The sequence below is a fragment of the Puccinia triticina genome, chromosome 9A, assembly GCF_026914185.1.
Source record: "Puccinia triticina chromosome 9A, complete sequence".
In the NCBI taxonomy this organism is placed as follows: domain Eukaryota; kingdom Fungi; phylum Basidiomycota; class Pucciniomycetes; order Pucciniales; family Pucciniaceae; genus Puccinia; species Puccinia triticina.
Genome location: NC_070566.1, coordinates 5,859,574 through 5,874,992, shown reverse-complemented (window position 1 = coordinate 5,874,992; position 15,419 = coordinate 5,859,574). Strand labels below are relative to the sequence as shown.

The 15,419-nt window shown below is 46.6% G+C and overlaps 2 protein-coding genes across 2 annotated transcripts; both read left to right on the top strand.

Annotated features, from left to right (window-relative positions):
• Window positions 1-377: 377 nt before the first annotated feature.
• On the top strand, window positions 378-1,519 carry PtA15_9A569 (uncharacterized protein; the record flags this gene model as incomplete). Its single annotated transcript, XM_053172791.1, has 5 exons — window positions 378-626; window positions 922-969; window positions 1,089-1,205; window positions 1,303-1,366; window positions 1,458-1,519. The coding sequence occupies 5 exons, from the start codon at window positions 378-380 to the stop codon at window positions 1,517-1,519; spliced, it is 540 nt and encodes a 179-aa protein (XP_053023997.1).
• An 81-nt stretch (window positions 1,520-1,600) lies between these two features.
• Window positions 1,601-3,144, top strand: PtA15_9A568 (uncharacterized protein; the record flags this gene model as incomplete). Its single annotated transcript, XM_053172790.1, has 4 exons — window positions 1,601-2,555; window positions 2,640-2,763; window positions 2,823-3,004; window positions 3,074-3,144. The coding sequence occupies 4 exons, from the start codon at window positions 1,601-1,603 to the stop codon at window positions 3,142-3,144; spliced, it is 1,332 nt and encodes a 443-aa protein (XP_053023996.1).
• Window positions 3,145-15,419: the final 12,275 nt, after the last annotated feature.

The window sequence follows — 15,419 nt, the reverse complement described above, 5'->3', positions numbered from 1 at the left end:
ATGTATGTACATACCCGCCACCTCCACCTGCGCCTTCATACGCATTCAGGTGGCTTCGCCGTGATGAACGCCATCACGTTCAATTCCCCACACTTGGTCCAAAATCTCTACCTCACCTTCAACCACCTTGGAAAAGAAAATGCCAGGAGAACGCGTGTTGAAGGGGCCTGGACTGTCTCGTCATCATTTGGCAAAACGCTCAGAAAAAGCTACACCAACCATGCTCTCAACAAGATATCCTTCAAGTCTACACCCTCTACAATACATAGATTCTTTCTCTTATGAGGTCTTTCAATTCAACGAGTTGACGGTACATCCAAGCTCTTGAGGCTTAGGATCTTAAAAATAAGATATTTATATCCTTTCGTCTTCGAGCCATGGCCCACGCGACCCACGATCCAGATGCTTTCCATCCTATTATGGCTGTGCGCGGAACACATCCAACACATGCTTCCTGTTATTCATCCCGCTGCATGAACAGACCGAAACTCGAATTTGCCCTTGCCCTTCCTCCCTTACACCTCTTGCTCCATTCAAAGCATCCAAATATTTTGCTTCTTTTCTATGACTCACTACTCGGAACGCCCAAGAGTAATGTGGATGAACTAGCTCGACTTGGAATTCAGGTGAATGTGATGACGGGTGATTATTGACTATCGGCGCCTTTTTTTAGCTCGTCCATCACCCTCGCAACCATCCACACTATTCTTCCCCACAGTTCATACAGAAAAGCCTTTCAGAATTTTCGTTTTATTTCTGCACATTGAGGAGAGTCTAGGGAAGCTATATTACCACCCATCCCGGTGCCCTGCCTTCCTCCTTAACATGATAGCGCCATCCTTATCATTCCGAGTCAGGAGGGTCTCATAGCGCGTATACTCAAGCTGACAGGATCGCCCTCACCCCACTCTGTTTGTTTAGTCCTTGAAAGCCTCATTGCTTTGCAGATTCTGGGTTTCTTCCGACTCGGTAAACGTTTATCAATCAATTTTTACCCCAGAAAAACGTGGCTGTACTATTGATGCGATGTGATCCCGTCAACTGACTTGAGCCTCCGATCTTTGGTTTCAATTTGCTGTTCCCACAAGATTTCGTATGCCATTTGTCTATCGCTTCTTGACCCGGCCAGCCCGAAAGACCCTCCGACCCAAACGACAAACAACAAAGACCAGCTGCTCAGTCGGTCACCTGTTCAAATCCTAGCGGTAAGTCATTACGCCACGAGTCAGCTATGCATGCCGGTCTTTCCCCAACATCCCAGCTCACGTCCGGCGCGCATCCTTCCCATCCGTCCTCAACCAGCTTATTATTTATAATCCAACCCTCTTTGATCCCACCAACGAATTCAAGTTCTTCCCCACATACAGTAAATGCCCACAGCCTTCTCTTGCTATTTCCCCTTCTCTGCACCAAAAATTTGGCTCCTTATAGCAAAAAATACCTTCTCGCATTCAAAGAATCTGACTTACTCTATTCACCTATTTTCCCGGCATTGACGATCCTAGCTTTAACCCCCTGATATACTCCTAGTCCTGGACCGAAATCAACCGAAGAGCTTTCATATTGTTAACATCCACCCGATTCATCTAAGTGCAAAAGCATGATGAGCATGAGCATTAAGCCTACATCCGCGGCTTCTTCGAGGAGTCAATTAGGCAGGCGGATCCAGAAGAAGCGTGCATCCAGTCATCGATTGCCACGATCCGGAACAAAACCCGTGGCGAAAAAAGTGGTTGTACAAGACTGGCCGCTGATCTTGGTGACTGGGGCCAATGGTTACATTGGATCTCACGTCGTGCTAGAGTTATTGAAGCAGGGCGACTATGGGGTGATTGCCATCGACAGTCTTGAAAACTCAAGTGCGGAATCCTTAAGAAGAGTACGGGAATTAGCCGCCCAGAGCGTCGGCCCTCATCCGCCGGTCTACCATCACCAGACAGATATTCGAGATCGTCGAAGGCTTCGGTCAATCTTTCAAGGCTACAGGTTCAGAGATGGTGGCAATGCAATCCAACATGTCATCCATTTTGCTGCTCTGAAATCAGTCGAGGGCTCCAGGCTGAACCCCGCTGGCTATTATTCCACCAATGTCTTGGGTACCGCCGGCTTGCTTGAAGTGATGAAATCTACTGGAGTCAATTCCCTTGTATTCTCCTCCTCGGCTGTAGTCTACGGCTCTAGCGCGGCTCCCGAAGCCCACTCGTCAACCGAACTACTCGCCGAATCACGTTGCCCGGTTCGCGCTCACCAACCTGAAGGCGAACGCAAAGCAAATTACGAGAGGATCACCAACACGTATGGGAAAACCAAGTTGATGTGCGAGGAGTTGATTCATAAACTATGCTACTTGCAAGGACAGTCGAAAAAATCTGCGGACAACTTTCGAGCAGTCATCCTGCGATACACCAACCCCAGCGGGAATGATCCTAGTGGACGGATCGGAGATAGTCCCACCTACCCGGAAAACTTAATGCCAATTGCTGCACAAGTGTTGCAGGGTACCCGAGAGCAGATTTCGATCTACGGAGCGGATTATCCCACTCGCGACGGCACCGGTAAGCCTGTTCCCTGTAGCCCCTTTCGACTGTAAATCATCTTGATATTCCGTGACAAGATCGCTGATGACTTCGATCCATCAGGTGTCCGTGATTTTATACACGTACAGGATCTCGCCAAAGGTCATCTGGCCGCCTTGAGAGCATTTAAGCCAAAAGGGAACAAGTTTAGCCGAGGCATGTACCCGAATAACTGCCAAACTTACAAGTAAGTTCCCATCCGGGCATAGGTTAGATTTTCTTGATGCTCATAGTTTCGATACTCAGTCTCGGGACTGGAAGAGGCGCCTCGGTGATGGAGGTCATCACAGCATTGACTGAGGCTTCGGGACGACCAATTAAGACGAAGATCGCACCGCGAAGACCAGGTGATCTGGCAACAGTCATCTGCGACCCCTCCAAGGCAGAGCTTGAACTGGGATGGAAAGCTGAGAAAGGCGTCCTCGAAAGTGGGTCGAATGAAGTTGATATCTCGTCACAATCCAGATCGCTGATCAGATTCCCTTCAACATCTTCAGTGGCGACGGATCTTTGGAAATTTTGCATCTCAAACCCTCACGGCCTATCGCCTCCAAAAGACTTGAAATAAAGTAAAAAGCATCAGCGTCTGAAGCTTTCTCTAGCGCATGCTCCAGTGGCATACGGATCACAGGAACATTCATCTTTTTTTCCTTGACCCATTGTCAAGCGTGGTTATTCCACGTAAGCAGTACAAATCAAATATTACTACCATCTTCGTGCTTTCAAGTTTACAATTATCCAACACCTTCACTCACTATGGTGCTTTCAGTGCTTCCGACAGTTTCTATACATACCGTCACTCATCTCCACTCATTTCCCCTTCCACCGCCTATGTCTTGTTGGCGTGTACACTATTTCCATTTTCTCCTCCCATTTCACCATCGCTTTTCCTGCTCTTCTAAACTTGTATTACCTATCCCCACAAACTATTCAATCTTGCAGCCGGGACTGTGATATTGGTCTTCGTTTTGATACTCTTACTTATCTTTGTCTTTGTCTTTGTCTTCGTTTTGTTCGATCTTCTGTTTTGTTTAAACATTTGTGGCTTCAACCTTTCCGATGAAAAAGAATTACCATTTAGCTAGCTCCTTATTACATTTCTCTTTCCTGTTGAATCACATTCTCTTTTGCTCTGGTACTATGACATAACATATCACCGTCCTTTTTCAATTTGATACCTTGACAACCTCAATCAATGCCACTTTTTTTCTTTTTTTCCCAAACAGAAAACTAAAAAGATACAACAACTTCCTCTTGTCTTCAAGACGTAGCATTTTGCTCTTTATAATGCGTGTTTTTTTTGTCTTGCACTACAAGAAAAAGTCGCGCAAGCGACAGCAGTTGATCTGTGGCATTCTCCAACCACACCACTTGCCAAGCTGTGGTTGTTGTGTGCAGGGGCTACATAGTGTATGCATTTATTTTTATACATGTTCCAAGACATTCAGCACTATTATTGAGCCACAACTCACCCTAATTCAACAGGTTGAACATTTGGCTCAAACCCTGAGCATTACAAGCTATGCATCCATGCCTGGAGGACTTCCTGCCTATCTGGAAACCCAGATTTTCCCAGATTTCGCAGGGAAATTTAGGCAGATCTGGGATTTGGGATGATCAAGCCCAGATTGTAGGAAATTGAGATCTTTAAAACACTTTATTGCAGCACACAAACTAAAGCTAGTAGTAGTAGACACTGAAAAACAATAATGATGAAGTTAAAAACAGGAATAAATGAATAAACAATGATTGAGAGAGGGAAATCATGTACCTTCTTATAGTTCGGGTCCTTACTGTAATTTGAAAAAGATTCTTAAGAAGGCTTTGAAAGGAATATAAGGAAAACACACAGAAAAAACAAGCCTAAAAGGAATGAGAGTTAATAACGGACAATGAGATAAGAAGATGAGAGAGAATGAGAATGATAAAAACCAAGTAGTACCTCCATTTGCGTCTGATCTGTGCTCCTCCTGAATCTTCTGAATCTCAAGCAAATTTTTTGAATCAGAACCAAACGGCAAATCTAGGATGTGTAATCAAAAGTGGATTAAGGGCTCATATGTTTGACAGAGTTGTAGCTATCAAATCATACTCGTTTCAATTCCTCTTTGATTTGCGGAGAGGACTAAGTGGACGCGCAGCATCATGAGCATATTGAATATTCATCTTGCAATTTGAATTATTATTTGACACAGATTTCCCCGCAAAATGTGGAAAAATCTGAGTTCCCAGATTGACGGGAAGTCCTCCACTGTACACACCTCTTGATCCTGGTGTCAAAAAAGTGAGTCTAGTTCCAGACGTTGATTATTGATTGGCATGCAATCAATAGGCATCCACATCTCCAGAGTATTCCTGAATCTTCTCAATTCTGCAGATTCTTGAGTCTGAACTTGAATGGTTCAGAACCAGCTTTTGGACCCTGGGTCAGTATTATCTGCATATGGCCTTGGCTGGCCTTGGTTGTTTGACTTGGAGTTGGTACTACTACAACACAAGCTTATGCCACACTAAAAAAACTTGCCAGTCTGCCTTTGGAATATGCTCAACTGCATCAGATTCACCAAGCAATTGGTATGAAATCATATTGTAGTTATGCTTGCATATGCAGATACTGTCTTCCATGGAACTTAACTAGACAGTGGGCTCACAGGCACCAATTGGTACCTCTGCAGAATGTTGTTGTGAACCCGTAATGGGATGAATTTTGGACCCATTTGGATTTAACCATAATAGGACCAAGCTACAAATAGTAATACAATTGATGAAGAAAGATGATTAACAAGAGGTGACAAGCCAAAATCACACAGGATGGTAGGCCACATCACCAGAGAATAGGAACGGATTGGATGAGGAGGAAGAGGGTGTCAGCTGGCTACTATGGCAGAGGCACCATGACATAAAATAATAAAATAAAAATAGAAAAAGTAGTGTTACATATGAAAGAGACATTATTACTCTTGCATATGTAAAACTATGCAAAACATTAATATATATATACAAAATACATAATTAATTAGCCTTATGTAATTAACAAGTAAAGTGTTCTGGTAAATTCTGAATCTACAGGGAAAATAAACTAGGGTACCTCACTTACATGTACCCCTAAATGTTATCCCTTCCTTGTGTAAAACTAACTTCAAAGTTTGACAGGCACACCACTTCCCGTATGAATGCACCTGCATGGTTATATACCTAAGTACATATGTTTATACCCAGTTTCTGTGATGAACTGAGGAGTTGTGTACAATTTAGAAGATGGCTTTATTTGTTGCGTGGTGCACCCAAGCCTGCGTGCTCTGTTGCCTGGAGCTCAAGCCCACGCACATGGTGTACATATATGCATAATGCATAAACAAGCCTGCAAACAAAGCGCTTGGGCTGCCAGTAAGAATGGGCCAGAATACGCCTCACTAGGGATATTGCATGTGTTACATGTACTATACACATGTAATTAAATATTAATAAAGATTTAAATACCACATCATTTAATATAAAACACTTACATGTGATTCTGGACTAGAAGAACATGTGTAGCATGTGCAGGAGAGGTTAGAAAGCGCCCTAGCTCCCCCCTAAGCCTCACTACATGTAAATTACAACTGTAGTAAATGAGTATAAGGGGTTGAATGAACTGGAGCATTCAATGAGCACCTCCAGAACATGTATAAAGCACTGCTTATACGTGTACAAGTGCACAGAAGCTGGTTCTAGTACATTCTGTGACACATTTCCATGAAAATATTGGGGCGGGTACTGGCGGTACTTTGTGCCTTTTTTCACATACTTGGCGTACGGGGCTGGGGACACCAATTCCTGAAAGTCCAGCTTGCCAAGAGGTATGTCTCTTGGCAAGTGTCAGCCTTAGAGTCATCACAGCTGACCTAAAAGCTGCCTGTTCTACCTTTGTTACACATGAATTACTTTATATCTTTTTCATCTTGAGAGATAACCTTGTTTTGACTTCATATTCTGTTTCCTCATGCAATCTTAACCCTAGTTTCAACTTATCAATTTCTTGTAACTATACTCCTTCCTTGAGTTTTTGAGTTGTGGTGCGCATGCGCAGTTGTGACGTGTCAGTGCTACCAGGCGCGCCAAACCACATGTACCAACACTGGGTCGCTACGCTAACCATAGCGGTTAGCGTAGCGTAGCGCAGCGCAAATGCGCTATTTTTTAGCGTAGCGTTAGCGCATATGCACGCATATGCGCTAACGCTACGCGCACGCGGTGCGCAGCTATTTTAGCTGATAGCGTAGCGTTAGCGCAGATGCGCGCAATTGCGCTAACGCTACACATGCAGAGCGCAAAAGAGCGCGCGCTACGCTGCGCTACAGCGCCTTTAGCGGGAAAAAAGGGCTTTTTTTCCGCTAAAAGCGCTGTAGCGCAGCGCAGCGTAGCGTAGCGACTGTAACGGCGCGCTAACGCTAACAAAGAATTGGCGCGCTGTTAGCGCCGCTGAAAATTAGCGCAGCGTAGCGGCGCTAACAGCGCGCTAACGCTATGCAAAACAGATGGGCGCTTTTTGCCGCTACGCTAACACGTAGCGCTGAAATAGCGTAGCGTAGCGTAGCGACCCAGTGTTGCATGTACATATGTAAATTACATAAGCAAACTGTGAAAATTTTTGTAGTCAGGATCCCCCTTGCCTGAGGCGGATCTACAGACTTGAGCACACCAGAAACACACCCCAGATAACCCCAGGATCACCACCAAAGAGTTTACAACACTCCCAGTATACCTACCGTCACAGGCGCCTAGGATATTGACAGTAAGTAATCTCTTTCACTGAACCTTGTTTATCTCAGAGGTACAACTCTGTGTCTTGCTTGATCTTCTCTTTTCTGCTGGCCTTTGCCTTCCTTTGATCACAGGGCTGTCCCTCAATATCTGCTGGCCTTTGCCTCATTCTTGATCACAGGGCTGTCCTTTCTTATCTGCTGGCCTTTGCCTCAAATCTAGGTTACAGGGCTGTCCCTCAGGTTTCCCTTTGAGAACCTTGACTATCCAGAAGGAAGCTAAAAAATTGTGGCTGGAATTAAACTTATCTAATCCAGAGACCCTCCACATTTCTTTAGTGAGAGGAGGCTGTGGCACTTTCTAGCACAGCTTAGCAGCACTCTTCTGAAGAGTAGCATTGCCAGTGGACGTGCATTCCCACTAGAATAACCTAGTATATTTTCTTATCCTGATCCTGTCCTGTTTCTCTTTTCTCTTTCTCTGTCTCTCTCATAGTTGTATTTTCTTTATCCAAAGAAATCCAACTATTTCCCCCCTTCTTTCTTGTGTCCTGTAGTCACTATAGAGACTCAGGCTCACAGCGAGCTGGTCAAGTCCAGCTCGCCTAGATGAATACACACCTCTTGGAGGACTGGGCTTTGACCAGCTCACCGGGAAGAACACCCTCGGCAAGCTGGTGTAAAAATTCAGCTTGCCAGGAGGTGTGTATTCCTCTTGGCAAGCTGGACTTTGACCAGCTCGCCAAGAGACACACCCCTTGGTGAGATGGATTTCTTGCTGAGAGGTGTAGATTTCTCTTGGCGAGCTGGACTTTGACCGAGCTGGTCAAAGTCCCGCTCGCCGGGAGGGATGCATTCCTCTTGGCGAGCTGGTACAAATCCATCTCGCCAAGAGGTGTGAATTTCTCTTGGCAAGATGGTCAAAGTCCGGCTTGCCGGGTGCAATGTATTAGGCACGGGCTCCAGCCCCTGCCGCATTGGGAGGCACTTGAGCGGGTACCTCAAGTGGTACCCGGGTACCCCCCCACTTTTCACAAAAAAACAGGCACCCACCACCGCACCCGGCACTGCCCAGCGGGTGCACGGCGGGTGCCGGCGGTGCTGGGTACCTAGCAATGGGTCCAAATTGTTATTCTCTACTGTCCAATGTCCACCCAGCCCTCAAGATTACCTTTTCTGAGTGCCTTCAACTGCCCAACTTCACGCCTGAAGAACCTCAAGTGACTCCAGGGTCTTATACTAGTAAGTTTAAGCCCCTTCGCTTGAGATTCTCTGCCATTCCTTGCTGGGATTCAAACCACCCCTGTTTACAGGCCCCAGTGCTAACCTGGTACCTAAATCCTCTGCTTTGTCACAATACCTTTGAGGGATTAAACACTCCTGATTTATCAGGCCACTCTTAAAATTAATTATGTTAATTTTATTAATATAATTGGCCCTTTTTGCCATATCTACTACACCATAATTCCCAACATTTACATTGGAATTATCCCTTATAATTTTGTCTTAGAGTTTTACACTCTAATATCTTGCATTGCACCACATGTAGCTAGAAGGTTACTGTCCTTGGCATCACGTAGGCTGACAGTTTTCAGCATATGAGGAGTTGGATTGGGCTGATGGGAGGGGAACACTGAGGAGTTTGCCGGTGTAGGACAAGTCCAGAGCAGCTCAGCTGGTCAGATCTCTACGGCGGCTCAGAGTCAAGACTGTGTATGACCCCAAAACACTGTTGACCCAGCTGGCGCCCCTGCGTAATGGAAGCTTAGCAGTGGTAGTGTGTGTTTACAACGCTAACTACCTCTTTGAAGCACCTAGACTTAAGAAGGAGATCCAAAAGACAGTGGGGTCTGTAGTGTCCAACTTCAGCGCTTCCCACGTTCTACCTTGCAGGCGTTGCACAGGGTTGCTAGCTTGCCTGAGAGAACTCAGGGATTGGGGTGATATGGTAGTAGTAGGCCTGTGCAACACATGCAAGGTAGAACATGGGAAGCACTGAAGTTGGACACTACAGACCCCACTGTCTTTTGTATCTCCTTCTTAAGCCAGGTGCTTCAAAGTCTTAAACGCACACTACTGTGTATAAGCTTCCATTACACAGGGGCACCAGCTGGGTCAACAGTGCTTCGGGGTCGTACACGGTCTTGACTCTGAGCGGCCGTAGAGATCGGACCAGCTGGGCTGCTCTGGTAGATTGATGGTCAGCAGGCGCAAGATGTCCAACTTGTTCCTACACACATCCACAACACAAACACCTAAGCTATTCTGCTCCCTCCTGTTTTGAAGTTTTGATGTGGGGAGGAGAGGGCAGGAGGACTAGACTGGAGGAGTACATTTTCCCGGGACGCGGGGAGAGCAGCTTTCGCCTCGATCTCGAACTCGGACGCCGCTCGTCCGACGGGCCTATCGGTGGAGGGCAGGGCACACGATGCGCGGCAGCGCCAACGGGAGGGAGCCGTCTGGGGTCCTGGTGCAGCTTGAAGAGCTCAACCCGGTCCTCCTCGAGCGTCCACAGCCCGAACAACAGGACCTCGAAGCTCTTCATCCCCGCCGGCCCGCTCCCTCTACCACTGGCCATCGCGCTCGTCGTGCTGCTCCCCGTCATGATCAATCAGTCGAGATTGCGCACCACTTGGCCCGGCCCGTCCGTGCTCGTAGACGACATACATCGCCCGTCCTCAAGGAGCCGTAAGTATCTGAAATAGGTCACGAAGTGTGTCGGCTAATCGCACGCACATTTCAACATTCACTTTTCGTTTCTCTTGGAAAAAAAGGGGATATTGCAAGGATTCTTGTCTTACTGACAGTCTACCAGGGATTTCCTGATTCTCCAGGCCTTGGATACCTCACCAAGGAGATATGACAGCCATGAAATCGTACACGAGGCCTAGCAGATAGATGCCCCACGACGCCTGCGTAAGAAGCCTGTGATAGAGAGAGGGGATCCTGATCGTCTATCTCTTCCGGTAGCTGTCGTTTCCAGGGATTGTTTTCGAAGCTGGAGATCAGATAGATCAGGAGCCGTGTGGTGCTACTAGGATGCTGGGCATCCTCTTGGGATTCCTGGAGTCGGTTTAGTTTATGGCTCCGGCTCGGCTGTCCTCGGACAAAGCAGTCGGGGCCGGTTGATGGATAGGGCGTGTGTGTGTGTCTTGTCTGGCGTGAAACGAGCGAGAGAAGCTGAAGAAGGGATCGGGATGGTCCTCGGATGCTGTGCTGGTGATCCAGCGTCGCTCGAGTGAGTCGATCTCCCCTGCTTCCAGATCGTGGTAGGCCCTGCCGACGTTCGGCTCGAGTCTCAGCGCCTTCCGATAGTTGACCAATGGATCATCGAGTATGTAGTCCTGTCCGCTCGCAGTAGACTTCCCGGGCGTAGATGACTGAGCGATAGCTTGGTGTTCGGTTGGCTTGGGGGCGGTGGTGGTGCTGCCGTCGGCCCGGAGCGGAGTGGTGCTAGCAGATGCCCGGCGCGGCCGACTCGCGTTCATCTTCCGCGGCACAGCCGCGGGTTCCTGTGTTTCGAGGGTTCGGCTGCGCCGCACAGCCGCAAGGGCGCTGAGATCTAGAAGAATCTAGAGAGATCTAGAGCGCACAAGGGCTCAGAGAAGAATGCCCGGCATCGAGTCTGGCAAACAGTATCGTCCTCGTGGCAGGGCCCAATCGGGAAGGGCTCGTCTGCTTGGCTCCGGCTTACATAATTGTTTCAGGCCGGCCGGCTGTGTCTGAATGTCGGTAGCGTCCCAACTCGTTCTATTTATTTAAATTTTTATAAATTTTTAGTGTAAATACACCAATGATACAGCGGCCCTGACGAATCGGCCGGGAAACCAGACAATGGTACAGGATTTGACCGCCGTCCAGCGAGGCAGGGAACGCGATGGACTTCGCGAGTTGGGACACTTAACTGCTATGACCACTCCACCGGGCAGCTCACCCGCAGTATGATACCGAGCAGAGATACTATGCAGGACAGCACACAAAGACCGGTGTGAACACGAATTAGTTGCACCCGGAAGGTCTACAATGTAAATAAATCCAACAAATTACAAGCGCAAAGTACACCACAACCAGAATGAAGAGGTGAATGGGGAAAACGTGTCAGGTTGAGTCTGAGATCTCAGCCCAGGACCAGCTGCTATGGATGATGTTCCAGGAGCGCTTGGGTGCGCTTATGAAAGCTCTACAGGGCCGGACACACCGCGCTATCCCTGCAACCGGAACGTGTATCCTCAGGGCACGGCAAGGTGAGCCGCCCGATTCATCAATAACAGATGAAACACGCCGATGATTCAGGCTTATAAAAGACGGCTGACATATCCGCCATCGAGCCATCCCACCGCCCCATATTTCCTCGTCGTCTGCACCCACCTTATTTATTACCTCTTCAGCCAAACGCAACCAAGTCCAACACTCGCGATTCAAACAATGAAGCTTGCTACTTCCATGCACGTGCTCATCGTCCTTGCCGTCCAGCTATATTGCTTGTATTCCAGCCTGAATGCCGCACCTCTGTTCTGCTGTTTCAAAGGTGAAGGTACTGTGGATCGCCCGGCTCTCCAATCCGTTGCTAAATACCCGACTGATCAAGTTTTCTTCCGCACTTGAAGCGCGAGCCCGATCTCCTAGTCCTGCAAGAGACACGCGGGATGTGATACGAGCAAATGAAGCGTCAACGCGGGCTGGCGAAGTGTCCACTTCAACACAGACTGGTGAGTCAAGCTTCTCAGGAGATCTAAGACTATGTGCTCATTCCCATATCAATGGATTCTCTGTAACCTGACTCATAAATCTCTCCTTCAATAAAAAAGCATCACCGCCACCTGTCACAGATTCAGATTCCACATCACGGCAATTTGACTACTCAGGCATCATAGCGGGTAGATCATCTTTTTCCTTGAAATTCACGAATCTATGGGGCAGTTTAACGCTAAACATTGACTGTTTCTGTTGTCCCAATGATTAGCGCCAGATCATATGCGGGATTTAACCGTTGTGATAGATGATCGCGTACGTGCTGTCATCCATTCATAGAATTTGTGTGTTTTGATCTATTGTTGAAGCCCTCTTGCCTTGCCTTGTCCCAATCTACTCCAGTCATAGCCGGTTTGTTTTTCCCTCTCTTTTGCGTTCTCACTTCTGAATGTTAGCTTCAAGCTGACAAACATGACATCCCTGCCCAAATTTTTCAACATGATCACTCAGAACAGAAGTTCGTTTTCCCCCATTAAGCTCCTAGGACAGCCACAAAAAGCACCACATTTCCCAACCAATCAAGGAAGAGCATGTTTTTTGAATCTGCTGAAATACTCCCTCACTTTAGATCATTTGGATCAATTTTCATTCTCTTACAATGTGAATGCTCCTCCTGCCCTTCTGTTATTGTGAATATTGCTCAAAATTTACATCTATCATACCACAACTCAATATTCATGGCCGCTTACCGGAAGCGCAGCGGTGAGGTGAGCGTAATCCAAGGCACGCAAACGGAGGAGACATCACTCCCCGCTAGAGCGCGGTTGGGCGCACTAGCAAGTGAGCAAGAGCTACGCTCCCCGCAGGGTTGCTGCGCCTTGCAGCCAGGATTGCGGCCGTTCGGCTGCAAATTTAAGAAGAAAAAAAAATCCTCACCCGGACAGACTCTGTCCGACGACTGGTTGGACAGTCTTGTTTGACCCGTTAGTCTACGCACTGGTAGGACAGTACACAAGGACCAATGTGAAGAAGAATGAGATGTACCCGGGAGGTATGCGCTTGTAAATTTGTACACTGCCACATCTGCAATGATGAGAGATAATTGAAGGGGTGAATGACGGAAACGTCTCAGGTTTCTTCGGATACAATTGCACCCAAGTATAACGGCCGCTATGTCTCAGGAACACTCGGGTGCGCTTACGAAACCACTACAGGGCCGGAAACACCGCCCTATGCCTGCAACGGGAACATCTATCCACCCGATTCATCAATGAAAGAAGAAACTGTGATGACCGGCCTACTATTCAGTTAGCTATGTATAGGCTATGAAATTTATCCAAGAGGATAAACTCGCCGATGCTTGAATAGTAGATCGATTTAGTTCAATGATAAGATTTTGCTTTGATAAAGTATAGAGATTGATTTCTCGGATTTATAGTATGAGGAACTAATGACATAGAATATCTCGATGAGAAAGAAAGAGGAAGGGAAAACAAACTTCGGGAACAAAGGATAACATAGTCAACAAAGAAGGACGATCCGAATGACGACAATCCTGCACAATACGTCATAGTCATGCCGATCGCAACGTCATCATTTGATCAATTAAAACCCCGATAGCCGCGATAAATGATCAAAACTAAAGGATTATTAAGCATTATAAGCCATACTTTCATGGTATTCGTTACAAAATTAGCCTCGCCTATTACTCCTGTAATATTACTTTACCTTATTGTTATCATCCTTCTTACGATTCTTCTTAATCTTCAACTGCGTAACTTTATGAAAATGTTCTAAATAAGGGTTAATGCTCGATGGGATATGGTATTGCGATACCCACGTGTCCTTGCCCGGCGTAGAGGAATGCCACGAAATCAAATAATTGTGCTTACCCTTCTTTACCATCCAAACATCCAAAACAGCCTTAAAGCGGGACCAATCCACGATCTCACTGTCAGCGTAATATTTTTCTTTAATCCCCAAGCTAGTTGCCCAGCCTGACAATTCATCTGGTTTAACATACTTTGTTAGCAGAGAGACATTAAAAACAGGGTGCAGCTTAGGGTAGTCTTTTGCTAAATCCAGCTTCACCGCATTCAATCCCACCATCTTCAAGACCCGGAATGGACCAATGTATCTAAAATCCAATTTAGAGTTAATGCGACGGGATTGAATAAATTTCCGTAGTAACAATACCTGATCTCCTTCTTTATAAACCGGAGAATCCCGCTTCCCTTGGTTGTAATAAGTAGCTTGCTTTATTCTTGCTTGCTGAAGGCATTCCATTGCTGTCTCCTGAGTTACTTGCAAATCAATCAAAAACACATCTAACTCCTTTTGACCAGTATTTTCAGTCATGATATTAAACCTCGGATGAAACCCGTAGTTGAAAAAGAAAGGGGAAATCTTAAGACTTGCCGAATCCGTATTGTTGATGGAGAATTCCGCCATCTCCAGGCATCTGTCCCAGTTGTCTTGATAATAAGAGCAAAAGTGGCGCAAATAGTCCTCCACAACTTGGTTCATCCACGCCGTTTGGCCATCCGTTTGTGGGTGATAAGCCGTCGACAACGCTGAGCCGATGTTAAGTGACTTCATTAGCAATTTCCAAAATTCGCTAACAAACGTTGGGCCTCTGTCAGAAACTATTTTGTCTGGCAAACCGTGATATCTGAACACATGCTTCCTAAACAAATTAGCCAACACCCCTGAAGAGGACAATTCTTTACAGGGAATAAAATGAGCCTGTTTACTAAGAAGATCAACCACAACAAGAATGGAGTCAAAACCACCCGACAAGGGCAGCTTCACAATGAAATCCATACCTATAACACTCCATGGTTTGGCGTTTGCTACCAGCGGAACAAGTTTGCCGTCCGGTGATTGCCTTTTAGCCTTCACTCGCTGACAAGAGTCACAACTCCTCACATACCGTATCACAAAAGATCTGATACCCGGCCACGAAAAAGTTTGGGTCAACGTCAAAAGTGTCTTAGCAATACCCGGATGTCCCACTGTAGGAGTGTCATGATATAAAGTTAGCAATCTTGTACGAACCGCTGTCGGTACAAAAACTCTCCCATGATGCCAATAAATATTATTAGTAAAGCAAACATTAGGAGAACGCTTCTCCTCATCAGTATACTTTCCCGCGAAAAATTTAAGAAGATCCTGGGAAGGTTGTTGGAAAAACAAATCATGAGTATTGATTGGAGCTGGGCCTGCGCTAGAAGCGGTCGTGTCTAAAGCACTGCAATCAACCATACGCTTAACGATCAAGTCAACATCAGAGCTCAAACTCCTGCCATCGTAATAATCATCTCTTCGACTCGGTCCATCCGCTGGATTCTTCATCCCACTCACATGATAAATTAGCATGTTAAAGTTATCTAAAAATAAAGCCCAAAGA